This window comes from Dendrobates tinctorius, unplaced genomic scaffold (genome assembly GCF_039654945.1).
Source record: "Dendrobates tinctorius isolate UK_male_01 unplaced genomic scaffold, ASM3965494v1 ptg000070l, whole genome shotgun sequence".
Classification (NCBI taxonomy): Eukaryota; Metazoa; Chordata; class Amphibia; order Anura; family Dendrobatidae; genus Dendrobates; species Dendrobates tinctorius.
The window spans coordinates 14,991,311-15,005,137 of record NW_027361738.1 but is presented as its reverse complement, the minus strand read 5'-3'; the positions used below and the strand labels follow the sequence as shown (position 1 = coordinate 15,005,137).

At 45.4% G+C, this 13,827-nt stretch overlaps 1 protein-coding gene across 3 annotated transcripts in view; it reads right to left on the bottom strand.

The window, feature by feature from the left end:
• The window catches only part of KLHL7 (kelch like family member 7), a 32,698-nt gene extending 20,448 nt beyond the window's left edge, over window positions 1-12,250 (bottom strand). Inside the window, exons 1-4 of one of the 3 annotated variants that reach the window (XM_073581409.1) lie at window positions 11,879-12,250; window positions 8,216-8,318; window positions 7,897-7,990; window positions 5,249-5,373 (exon numbers count right to left, since the gene is read on the bottom strand). In XM_073581409.1, coding sequence (XP_073437510.1) covers window positions 5,249-5,373; window positions 7,897-7,990; window positions 8,216-8,318; window positions 11,879-12,001 — 445 coding nt within the window. In that variant the 5' untranslated portion in view covers window positions 12,002-12,250. Of the gene's footprint in view, window positions 1-5,248; window positions 5,374-7,896; window positions 7,991-8,215; window positions 8,319-11,559; window positions 11,695-11,878 lie in introns of those variants that run through there. The other 2 variants (XM_073581410.1, XM_073581411.1) reach the window with 2 other exon arrangements.
• Window positions 12,251-13,827: the final 1,577 nt, after the last annotated feature.

Here is a 13,827-nt window from a genome sequence, read left to right as displayed (position 1 = left end):
GGTCAGGTACGAGAGGTTCCGGATGGAATCAATTCGGTCCGCAATACATCTAATAGACAGGGAAGCGGTCATGTGCACCCTTGACCTGAAGAGTGCTTATTATCAGGTCCCTAACCATCCTTCATCCCAGAGTCTGTTAAGATTCGCGGTCAAATTACCAACTCGGACCTGCCACTTCCAGTTCCAATGCCTTCCATTCGGGCTGGCTTCGGCCCTCGAATCTTCACAAAGCTGGTGGCGGAAGTAGTGGCCTACCTGAGAGGTCAGGGTATCGTGATCATACCATACTTAGATGATTTCCTCCTGGTGGCAGGATCCGAAGAATCGCTCATTCGAGACAGGAACCGAGCAATTACAATAATGGAGTTCCTCAGCTGGGTGATCAACTGGCAGAAGTCAGACCTCATACCAGAGTCCAGGAAGGTCTTCCTCGGAGTTCTCCTAGACTCAGGTGACAGAATATCCCTGCTACCAAAAGAAAAGCAGAAGACTATTCAGGACAGAGTCGGAGACCTGTTGGAGCGTCGCTCCTCTATAAGAGGGGCAATGGATGTCCTGGGCCTGATGACCGCTTGCATTCCGTGCGTCAGATGGGCCCAGTTCCATTCGAGACCATTACAAAGGGAGATCCTCGCAAGATGGGACAGAAGTCAGGCTTCACTCGACAGACCCATAAGGCTGCCAGGACTGGTGAAAAAGTCACTATGGTGGTGGACGCAGCCCAGAAACCTCCAGGTGGGCGTACTATGGACAACCTCTCCATACGTGGTAGTCACCACGGAAGATCTTCAGAAGCAGATCCTCCAACTTCAGGGAACTCTATGCGGTCTGGGAGGCCCTGCGGCAGAACAGGTCGGTCCTGAAGAATCGACATGTCCGAATATTATCCGACAACGTAACAGCTGTGTCATTCCTGAAGCACCAGGGAGGCCCTAGGCACCGACCACTCCAAGCCCTAGCAGGAAGAATATTCGCCTGGGCAGAAGGAACAGTCCTCTCAGTAACAGCAATCCACCTACAAGGTTCCCAGAACGTGGTAGCGGATTACCTAAGCAGACAGCAGGTCTGCCCGACAGAGTGGGAACTGGACAAGGAGATTTTCTGTCAACTGTGTCATCGTTGGGGAACCCCCAGTACAGACCTGTTCGCAAGCCGAAAGAACTCAGGTCTCCAGATTCTACTCCCTGAACCCGGCAGACCACCCGGAAGGCGTTGATACCCTGAGCCAGGCCTGGGAAGAACCCCTCTCTTACGCGTTTCCACCACTGGCGCTCATACCGGCGGTACTCAGGAAGATCCGCGAGGACCGCGCAAAGGTGATAATGGTCGTTCCATACTGGCCAAGGAGAAGCTGGTTTCCCCTACTAGGAGTCATGGCAGTGTAAAACCCAGTCAAGCTACCTCGGAAGAAAGACGTCATCCACCAGTGCCCGATCCGCCATCCGAATCCAGCAAGACTCCACCTCTCGGCGTGGATCCTGAAAGGGACATCCTGAAGGCAAAAGGCTGATCAGATCAGGTCATATCTACCTTACAGGTCAGTAGGAAACCGGTGACGTCCGCAATCTACCGGAAAGTATGGAAGAGATTCTGTCTGGACGGTGGCAGGTACGATCTTGTGACGGGTATCCCTGACCTCCCTAGTATGCTAAACTTTCTACAGTCAGGGTTTAATAAAGGCCTTAAGCCCAGCACTTTAAAGGTCCAAATTTCGGCCTTGAGCTCCTTCTTTGATTACCCGTTAGCTTCTCATCCCTGGGTAGTAAGATTCGTAAGGACCACGCAACGTCTTCGCCCCACAATTAGGCAGCTCTCCCCGCCTTGGGACCTTGGCCTGGTACTCACGATTCCTATGTAGGGATCCCTACGTCCCCAGTAAAGAAATGACTATCATACCTCTCTCTCGCAGAACGGCCTTCCTTGTAACCATTACTACGGCCAAGAGAATAGGGGAAATCCAGGCCCTGTCCACCAGAGACCCATATCTCCAGATCAGAGAAGATTGTATAATCTTGAGATTAGATACGGCATTTATTCCAAAAGTAGCCTCTTGCCAAAATATAAATCAGGAGTTAGTGTTACCATCCTTCTGTGACAATCCCCGTAATGAAAAGGAACAGCGTCTTCACTCCCTGGATGTGAGACGCGCGGTTATAGACTATTTAGAGGCCACCAACAGTTGGCGTATTGACCCAAACCTGTTCGTCCTTTTTGGGGGTAAAAATAAGGGGAAAAAAGCCTCTAAGGCATCCATCGCAAGATGGATTACTTCAGTAATCTCAGACGCCCACAAAGCAGAAGGCGCCAACCCGCCAGATACTTTAAAGGCCCACTCGACAAGGGCAGTATCGGCCTCATGGGCCGAACAGGCGGGCGCCTCGGTTGAACAAATCTGTAGAGCAGCAACCTGGGCCAGACTTAATACATTCTGCAAGCACTACAAGCTTGATGTGCTATCTGGTCAACAGACCGCATTTGGGAGAAAGGTTCTTCAGGCGGTAATCCCACCCTGAGGAGGTGCTTTGGTACTCTCCATGGTGCTGTCAGATGGACGTCCTGGAAAATAGGTATTAGACCTACCGGTAATTATGTTTCCAGGAGTCCATCCTGACAGCAAGGATAGTTCCCTCCCTGTTTATGTTATGTCATATGCTGTAATATGATTCTATCATTAAAGTGTTACTTGCATCACCCACGCTGTGGTACTTGTTAAATCACTGAGGGAAATGGGGTGGGACAGGACCTTTTAACCTCTCGTGTGCTTTCCTGTCCCTGTACGGAGGAGGAGGACGTCCTCCATGGTGCTGTCAGGATGGACTCCTGGAAACATCATTACCGGTAGGTCTAATACCTATTTTTTAGGGACCATTTGAAGTGACTTTGAAGGGACAGAAAAGACTCAAAAGTGACACCATTCTGAAAACTGCGCCCCTCAAAACCACATTCAAGAAGTTTATAAAACTCTTAAGGTGCTTCACAGGAATTACGGTAATGCAATGTGGAAGGAAAAAAAAATGAACATTTTAACTTTTTTCATAAAAAAATTACTTTAGCTAAAATATTTTTAACAAGCTTAAGAGGAAAAAACGGACCCCAAAATGTGTTGTGCAATTTCTCCTGAGTAAGTCGATACCCCATATGTGGGTGACAACTACTGTTTGGGCGCATGGCAGGGCTTAAAAGGGAAGGAGCACAGTATGACTTTTTGAACGCAAAAATGGCTGGAATCGAGAGTGGACGCCATGTCGTGTTACGAGAGCCTGTGATGTGCCTAAAGAGTGCAAACCCCCCACAAGTGACACCATTTTGGAAACTAGACCCTAAAAGAATGTAGCTAGATGTGTGGTTAGCACCTTGAACTCGATTCACAGAAGTTATGTAGAGCAGTGAAAATAAAATATAATAAATAAAATTTTCCCAACAAAACTGATCTTTCAGCTCCATATTTTTTTTATTTTCATAAGGATAAAAGGAGAAAATAGACCACAAAATGTGTTCTGCAATTTTTCCTCTGTATGCAGATACCCAATATGTGGTCAAAAACTACTCTTGAGGCACACTGCAAAGCTCAGAAGGGAAGAAGCGCCATATTGGAGTTCAGATTTTGCTGGAATGAATTTAGGGTGCCATGTCACATTGGCAGAGCCCCTGAGGTGCCAAAAAAGCAGAACCCACCATAAGTGACCCCATTTTACAAACTACACCTCTCAATTAATCTAAGGATGCAGTGATTATATTTACACCACAGGTGGGTCACAAAATTTTATACCATTGGGAAGTGAAGAAAAAAAAAAAGTACATTTTTACCATTAAAAAAAATTAGTTTTAACCCCAAATTTTACATTTTCACACAGGGAAATGGCTAAAATTGGCACCAAAAACTGTCCCACAATTTCTACATTTGTACAGTACTGATTAGCCATACGGAGAGACTCAGGAGGGACGAAGCGCTATTTGCTTCCTGGAGCCTAGATCTTCCAAGAATACTTTGCGGGCTCCATATACAGAGCCCCTAAGTGCTAAAAGAGCAGAATCCACCCTCAAGTGACCCCAATTTGGAAATGATACCCCTGCCAAACATTTGGACAGTAAATGTATGTGGTTTAGGGTCACTGTGGGGCTCAGAAAGGAGAGGGGCATTTGGATTTGGGAGTGCAGAATTTTCTGGATTTCTTTTTGTGGGGGTTGAGGAGCTATTTAGCTTTTCCAGAGTCTTTGTGCTAACAGCAACGTGGAAGCCCCCTATATTTCCGTTAACAGATGACGGACCTGAGTGGGGACTTTTTTTGTGGATTGAGTTGAAGCTATTGTTAGGAACACTTTACATAATGTTTGGGATCACATTTATCCGACGCTCTACGCTGAGCACTTATATCGAGGTTTCCATCTAAATATCCGAGTGATGTGATGCAGATTAAACCCCCAAGGGATCCATTAAATATAATGAGGCAGCAGAATTTCTCCGGACTCCATCTGGCCTCTGTTCAGAGTTGTCCTTTTCAGAAGTGCACAAAACTGTGGCAGACTGAGCTTTTATGCACGTTTTAAGAATCATTGGTGGCGCACTGCTGGGGCACAGATGTGCCTGCATCCCCCACTGCGCCACCAATGATTCTTTGCCATACCATCAGGATTTCTACTCCTCTGGCACCTGGACTATTGGCCACATTGGACATTCTGCATTTTCTTGAAATATTGCCTAGCAGTGATAAACTATTAACCGTTGACTACCGAAACTCTACTTCAAAAGGGAGACTATGTGATAAAGGCCGTTGTTAGGCCAAAACATCAGCTGTCGCTTCATCACCGTCAAATAAATAAAAAAGCTCACTAAAGCATAATTCACGTGTGCAGTGATTCTATATTGACTTTATGATGTGGAAACTGACACCCGTTTTTGACGTGGTATGTCAATCATTGGTCGTAAATGGGTTAAGCAGGCCGACCGCACTTATGTGCACAAACAATCAGTAATGGATCACACAGTTTCAAAGGACAATGTTTTGCAAAGAACAATGATTAAAAATCATTTACCCAAGTTTTGCCAATTGGTTTGGTGATTGGTATCCTGTTTAATATGAACGCTCATTCCCAATAATCGTCAACTGAAAATGAACCCCCTATGCTTGAGGAATTGTGAAAGTCCACAGCAGATTACAGCTTTTTGGCAAATCGGAGGCAAGAAAAAAAACAAAAAATAAAATTTTTTTCACTCATTGTAATTTTTTCTTCACTTTTATAAGCTTACCCAAGCAGTTTGAAGCATCCACTTGTTCCTTTAAGAAATCCACGCACATCCTTTTGACCGGCTCTATCTGGTATTGATTAGCTGCATCTAATAAAGACTGGACATTGTTGCTATTTACTGAGATTCTAAAAATAAAAGTTATTCTAATTAGGAATATAAAAAAAGAATTAGATGCTTGCATGGATACAAATGTCACTGAAATATAACTTTTCTATAATGGGGACCCCATAAGTTGGATATAGCATCTAAACACGAATGGAATGGAACCTGATTGTAGATTCATTTTGCCTGAACCACGAGCATCACGAATAAAACATGGGCTGCGTTATATAGTGCAGGTATTTCTCTGTAATTCCTCAGTGTTTCTGAGTAAAACATATAAGACTGAAATAACACAGCTGGTGGTTTGAGCAGCATGAATCCACAGACAGGGTCCCTTTGAGGGCTGTCCTAACACATGTCCTCTTAATGGCAAATAGGATTGTACAGATAGACAAAAATTAAATTCATTTTGGTACAGAAATAGTAGCTACACTTGAATGTTGCACGCTTATGCTGGGGCTATTCTGTATAGTGAATAAATTAAAATGAGAAGGCAATAAGGCAATAGAAATACATTAAATTAGGAATCCTGTAAAATACACTGATGCTGCAATTGCATTCAATGAATAATGTTCTGTTGTACTGTTAAGAGGACAGAAATACATTGGGCTTATACACTGGGAGGATGCTAATTTAAGAGGCGCTATGATATCAGTTTCCATATGGCTGATAAGAGCATATAAAGATTGGCGGAAAAACCCATGCATTAGACCGAGCAGAAAATTGCTGCAAAACGTAGATCCCAGTCTGAAGGACTCGAAGCAAGCATGTATTTACAGAGTACCACTAAATTACAAGAGCTCATACACTGATAATATCTAGAGACTAAACAATTGTTAAGACGACAGCTGGTCTTCTTGCTCCACCTCTGATGCCTGAGAACAGTGACTGGGCATTAAAATTAACATGCCCAATCCATATTTTCACCAACATCATCCTTTGGAGGAGAATTACCATGCACTTAAGATCAATGCCGAAGAAAACAGCGGGTTCGGAAAATTATGCTCTGTTATGTATTGGGGGGGGTCTTAAAGGTTAATCCTGAAATCAAAAATGTTCCCATATCTATAAAATAGAGGGATTACTAAAATTGATCACTGGTGGAACAGACTGCTGTGACTCCCAGCAACTAGGGTCTGGATCTTGGGAACTAGGCTTTGCAGAGCCCCACCTTCAAGGAGGCAGAAGAGGTGATCACGAATGACTGAGATATGATCGATTTACTTTTTATGGGACTGGCGGGGAAAGCAGGGTGCAGTGCTTACCTATATCTGGAAGTTCCACAGGCAATGGGATGTGAGGCACATTTGTGACATTCAAAAGAACCCCAATCTAGGAATTGTTGGTGGTCCCAGAGGTCGGACCCCCAGAAATGAGTTATCTCCTATCATTCACTCATCTGAAGGACCCTCTAACATTACTATGCTAGGTTATGTTTAGGTGCCCAAAACTTCTAAAGATGAAAAACTAATTGCGTTTTTTTCAGACTGAACATCCCCTGTAAAAGGCACGACCCAGAGTACCACATATAATAACAGACTTCATAGTTCCTGAACAATTACACCATCAGGTATCTGCGGAGCTGCTGTAATGTCACCCACCAGTTCATCTTTCCTAGGGCCTTACAAATGCTCTAACTTAAAATATTTTATACAGATATATAACGAAAAGTATTTTTGTTACTACTTTATAGAGATAGTTTACAGGGTGTGATTTTGAGTGCTGCCCCAAACGTAAAGAGGTTGTCTACTACTTTATCACTGATGACCTATCTTTAGGTCATCCATGTCTGACCAGTCGGCGTCCAACACCCCGCACATTAGCTGTTCTCAGTGTCGGTGGCCACAAATGTTAGACTACTGAGCTGCTCCATCATCTGATAGTGCCGTGGTTGGGTACTACACATTCGCCTCCTATTCAAATCAATGAGGCAGATGTTTAGTACCTTGCCGCAGCCACTATCAGAAGATGGAGAAGCTCCAGCCAGAGGTTACCAACAACCGACACTAAGAACAGCTAATAGGCCGGGGTGCCGGGTATCGGACCCTGGCCGAACAGACAGTGATGACCGATCCTAAAGATAGGTCATCAATGATAAAGTAGTGGCCAACCTCTAAGAATGCTAAGAGGTATCACTGCTGCCACCATAAAGTGCCTCCATAAAGTGCCTCCTAGCCAATTGGGTGACTCAGTCCCTTTAAAAGTCACAACAAAAATAAGGTATTAGAGACTAGGCTCACACAAAAGAAACCAAAATGGATGCAAATGGACTTTTATACTTCTAAGTAAAACTTTCTGTTTAAGTCCATTTGCCATAAACTTCAATGATATGGCATATCGTAAATTTAAAAAAAAAAATGTTTTTTTTTCTTTATTCAATGGAACTGGAAAACAAAACTCGAACCGTCAATGTGAATCTTGCCTTACATTCCTGTTTTTTGGCTTTTTCAACAAAGAAGAAAATCTGATTGTAAGACCACCAGCGTGATCCCAGCCTTGTATGATCTATAAACAAACGCTTGCAGGGCAGAAATCGCAGACAGTACCTGGCAGTGTACGCAAACTCCACAAGCTGCTCTATGATGTCCGGTTCTGCATCTTTCAGCTCAACCTCAAAGGATTTTGATTCAATCATGTTTGCTAGAAAAAAATAAAATATGGAAATTAGTGTACAGAATAGACGGTGTTGTTCTTTTATACAACCACAGACGGTGCCTTTTCCCAGGCTATGCAAAGCAGGGCACGTATATTATATAACATGGCAAGATGCCATTGCCTGAATTGAGAGTACTGGGCATTAATGGAAAATGATAAGGTTGGTAGATGCTTCTTGGTGGAAAATAGTCAAGAAAAGTGAAAACTTACTGGTAAACATAAGGTTAAAAAAATGGCTTGCAGCTGCCAGGACTACACGGTGCGCTGGGATCTTTCGATCTTGCACCATAAGAACAACATCACACAAGGTTTTCTGGAAGAAAAGTACAAAGAATAATAAATACTTAATCCCTATAGCAGAGATTTACAGTAAAGCACATAATGGAGGATTAAGTGATAGTTCCTTATAATGACAAGCCTGCATTACCAAGACAGAAGGAATCATTATTTTCCACATACTGATATATTAAGATAAATATCTGGATAATGTCTGCAGCTACAAAAAAAAACAAAAAACGTTTCATGAGAAAATTAAATCACACAAGCAGGAAGGTTAAGACAAGCAATGGCATAAACAGCAATTTCCTCAAAGGCCGACCTTAGGGTACAAGTCTGCAGGCACTCTATGTGACTGCAGACTTGCGATCCTCACAACGCACGCACTGTGAGGACTTTCAGGTGCCAGGAGCGGGTGGTTTTTGGCCGCAAATATGACATTTTCATACTCCTGGCCACATTTTGACTAGACGTGTCTGTCCTCTCACAATACACATGCACTGAGCGAAGCCATGCATGTGTGCATGTCTAGCAAATCACATACCCGGGGTCAAGTGCCCGCTGCTGGTACCAGAGAAAAGAGTGATTGCAGACTGGTTGCCTAAGGTAGGTCAACCCCTTTAACTGGGTTCTATAAGAACGTAATAAAATAACCAAGTCACAATGCAATTGGTAACCTGTCCTAATCACATGTCAGGACAGGCAGCAGTATAAAGAAACTCCGCTCACGAGACCTGTGTCTCAACTGAGAGGAGCTGTATCATAAATCTCCTTGGCTGACTGTTTACAAAGGAGGTTTTTCTCCAGCCTCAGTCCTCCATGCACTGTCACCCGAGAAGACTTTTTTTTTGTTCCTCTGTCATGGCCCTTCTCCTTAGCTCACCGTTACGTATGCTTACGATACAGCTCCTCTGTGAGTTGAGACACAGGTTTAGGTAGCCACTTTTCTGCACACTGCAATGCATCCTGACATGTAACTAGGGCAGGCTGCTTTGTGAACAACATGACAAGGACCATTTTATTACATTCCTGGAGAACCCCTTTAATAGCATCTTGTCCACACATGGTCAAGTGAAGTAGATCTTATTTATATAACAAACTGTTCACACTTGCCAAAAAATTCTGCAAGGATCTGAAGGCATGCACAGAAACACACAAGATACAACTGTACATGTGAATAAGACAGCTCACATTAACGTCACTGTGTTTATAATAAAAGCTGCAAGTAATTTCTCAGACAGTAACTCTTGAACCACCTATTGGAAGAAGGAATCCTAAAAGTCAATATAGAACCTCTAAAAGGACTTTGCCACATGACTTTCATTAAAGAAGACAACCCAGAAACTCCATTTGCAGACCTTTGGGGGGGGGGGGGCAATTGCCATTTGACTGACAGATTTTTTTGTATAATGGATGTAAATGGTAAGCGAAGGATCACACTAACTAATAATTTGGTCCATCTGGGTTAGAGAATTGCTGTAGTCTTCCTCATCTACAGTGACTAGACCCATTTATAGAGTGATGAGAGCCTTAGTCCTAGTTGTCAGGTCACAGTTTAACACAGCTTTGCAAAAAGGAGGCAAAATTGAGTATTTATGGAATCACTGCGGCGTTTCAGAGTAAAAGTTACTTTAACAGTTGTTTCTGCCATCTCACTAACAGAGACAGACAAGCCTCTTCGCGCATGCATATATAGACGTGTCTGTCACTGTCAGCGGCTGACAGAAGCCGTCTGGGACCCACCTGTACGGCTAGTGTAGAGTGTGACTCGGTCCCCAGCTAGTATTAACAGTATGTTTTCCTCGGACACACTGCAGTGTTTTGGAGACAAACATACATGGCTGGGATTGTACAGCCAGTGGCCGATATATGCCTACGGTTTGGGCAGCATGTATCACCTGACAGGTTCCCATTAATGTGCCCTTGTATTAACTATAAAAATGCAATGATGGTTCAATCTTACAAAACCTGCTGCTCCTGGAACAGTCATTACCCCAATCTCACAACAGAGTACATCAAACCTAGAGCAAAATTTGGAAGAAATTAGTGACAGAAAAGCATACGATGCATTGTCTTTTTCCTGTGATGTCTAGTTCACATACATTCTCTGGATTTACAGCTTTAAAGGTTCACCTGGTTTGGCCACTATAAGCTGCGGCCATCGCCTTTCATGGCTTATCTTCAGCATTCTATAATGCTGTAGATAAGCCCCCAGTCCGACCTGAAAGATAAGAAAAATAAGTTTTATTATACTCACCCGGGGGTGGTCCGGTCCGATGGGTGTCACAGGTCCGGGTCCGGCGCCTCCCATCTTCTTGCGATGCTGCCCTCCTGCTTGCTTCATCGCTCCCCGGCATCGTGCTCCTGCACAGGCATACTTCTCTGCCCTGTTGAGGGCAGAGTAAAGTACTTCAGTGTGCAGGCACTGGGCCTCTCTGACCTTTCCCGGCGCACTGCAGTACTCTGCGCTGCCCTGAACAGGGCAGAGAAGTACACCTGCGCAGGAGCGCCCCCCCCCCCCCCCCCCCGGGTGAGTATAATAGAATTTATTTTTCTAATCTTTCAGGTCGGATCGGCGGTTTATCTGCAGCAATATAGAATGCTGCAGATAAGCCCTGAAAGGCAGTGGCCTGAATCTTATATCGGCCAAAACAGATAACAAGTTCACTTTAAACATGACATAAATACAGCAATAAGAAAAAAACATTGGCAAACTGGAACAAGTTATGCTGGTGCCTCCCACACAATAAAAGGCGCACTCTAGTGTTCATGACACTTCCATAGACACTGTACAAGGTGCTCGGGTGCTGGAGCATGGGGCGCTGGGAGGCGGGGCAGAGGGTGCTGGAGCATGGGGCGCTGGGAGGCGGGCCAGAGGGTGCTGGAGCATGGGGCGCTGGGAGGCGGGACAGGGGGTCCTGGAGCATGGGGCGCTGGGAGGTGGGTCAGGGGGTGCTGGAGCATGGGGCGCTGGGAGGTGGGTCAGGGGGTGCTGGAGCATGGGGCGCTGGGAGGCGGGACAGGGGGTGCTGGAGCATGGGGCGCTGGAGCATGGGGCGCTGGGAGGCGGGACAGGGGGTGCTGGAGCATGGGGCGCTGGGAGGCGGGACAGGGGGTGCTGGAGCATGGGGAGCTGGGAGGCGGGGCAGGGGGTGCTGGAGCATGGGGAGCTGGGAGGCGGGGCAGGTATGCCAGAGCACAGGGCTCCAGCCAAACCAACCTAGGACACTGATGCATTGTTGTGACTGCAGAGCAAGTGGCAAGAAAAAAATAGTCACCTGGGCCATTATGACAGATCAGTGTAGTGCAGGGCAATGATGGGAGTTGTAGTCTTACCAAGCCTTAAGGTAAGGATAGGAGTAGTAGTGAAACCGGGGCAGTGTGAGGCGAGGGTGGGAGTTGTAGTCCTGCAATGTCAGTGTGTGGGGTGGGGCTGGGAGTTGTAGTCCTGCCATGTCAGTGTGTGGGGTGGGGCTGGGAGTTGTAGTCCTGCAATGTCAGTGTGTGGGGTGGGGCTCGGAGTTGTAGTCCCACAGGGAGACTCGGCACAGCGGAGCCCACACGGTGCGGTACCGGGCACTGCCGGCAGCCGCTCACCTGTTTCCGCATGATATTCATCACTCCCATAAAGCTCGCCAGCAGTTTGGCTTCTTCCCTGGCAGCGAATTTCTTCTCGGTTTTCTTCTTGTTGGGGTTTTTCTCTGCGCCGGGCGCAGCCATCCTCCTCCTCTGCTCCTTCGGCCCCTTCCGTCCCTCCTTACCCGAACACAGCCCGAGCCGCTACCGTCAACAACAGAGCAGTGCTGAGGCGACAACACCGGCCACTACACAGGCCCCACAACAAGCGACCCTATTGGCTGCTGAGAACGAGGCTCGAAAACACAAGCAAAACGTCAGAGCGAGAGCGGCGTCTGCTCCCCGTGTGTCATCTGCAGTACAGTTCCGCCCCCTGCAGGCTGTGTGCTGTATGTCAGGAGGGAGGGATGCGCCGCGGCTCTGCAGTCAGTGGAGACCGTCAGCCACGCTCAGGCTCCGGTACAGCTGGACACTATTTCTTGACCATTTATCGGTTTTATTTTCTTTTGTCCCCTTTTAACTAAAGTCTTTTTTTTTTTTTTTTAACTTTTACTTATAACCGCCTGATCCCTATTCTTAAATACCTCCCTGTGTGAATGGAGGTGGTCGATCATGCGCACTGCTCCATTCATGCTGACTGAGAGCTCTGGAGGTTATGGAGCCCTGCAGCCTGCAGGTTACAGAGTGCTGCGCTGGAGGTTACAGATCGTTAGGGTATGTGCACATGGTGCGGATTCTGCTGCGTTGTACAGTACCTTTATTTCCTATGGAAATTAAAAAACGCAGTGCACATGCTGCTGATTTTTCCGCGGTTTACAATCCGCAGCATGTCAATTGTTTGGTGCAGAAACGCTGCAGTTTTACACCTCATCCATTATGAGGTGTAAATCCGCAGGGCAAGACCACAGATAAACCGCAGGACTTTTGTCCTGCAGATTTACATAGTAACATAGTAATTAAGGTTGAAGGGAGACTTTAAGTCCATCTAGTTCAACCCATATCCTATCCTAACTTGCCCTAACATGTTGATCCAGAGGAAGGCAAAAATACCCATGTGGCAAACAGTAAGCTTCACATTGGGGAAAAAAATTCCTTCCCGACTCCACATGCGGCAATCAGACTAGCTCCCTGGATCAACGCAATATTAAGGAAACTAGTGTATATACCCTGTAATATTATACTTTTCAAGAAAGGCATCCAGTCCCTTCTTAAATTTTAGTAGGGAATCACTCATTACAACATCATATGGCAGAGAGTTCCATAGTCTCACTGCTCTTACAGTAAAGAATCCCCGTCTGTGAGTATGCTTAAACCTTCTTTCCTCCAGACGTAGAGGATGCCCCCTTGTCCCCGTCACAGGTCTAAGAGTAAAAAGATTAGTAAGGCCTTTGTATTGTCCCCGCATATATTTATACATTGTAATAAGATCACCCCTAAGCCTTCGATTCTCCAAACTAAATAACGCCAAGTATAATAACCTGTCTTGATATTGCAGACCCCCCAGTTCCCTAATAACCTTGGTCGCTCTTCTCTGCACCCGCTCCAGTTCAGCTATGTCTTTCTTATACACCGGAGACCAGAACTGTACACAGTATTCTAAGTGTGGTCGCACTAGTGACTTATATAGAGGTAAAATTATGTTCTCCTCATGAGCATCTATGCCTCTTTTAATGCATCCCATTATTTTATTTTCAGTGACAGTTTTGCCCAGTGTTTTACAATTAAGCACATAATTATACATCTTGTTCGTTCTACCCAAGTGCATGACCTTACATTTATCCCCATTAAAGCTCATTTGCCATTTATCAGCCCAAGCTTCTAGTTTACATAAATCCTCCTATAATATAAAATTGTCCTCCTCTGCATTGATTACCCTGCAGAGTTTAGTGTCATCTGCAAATATTGAAATTCTACTCTCTATGCCCCTTACAAGGTCATTAATAAATATGTTAAAAAGAAGCGGACCCAAT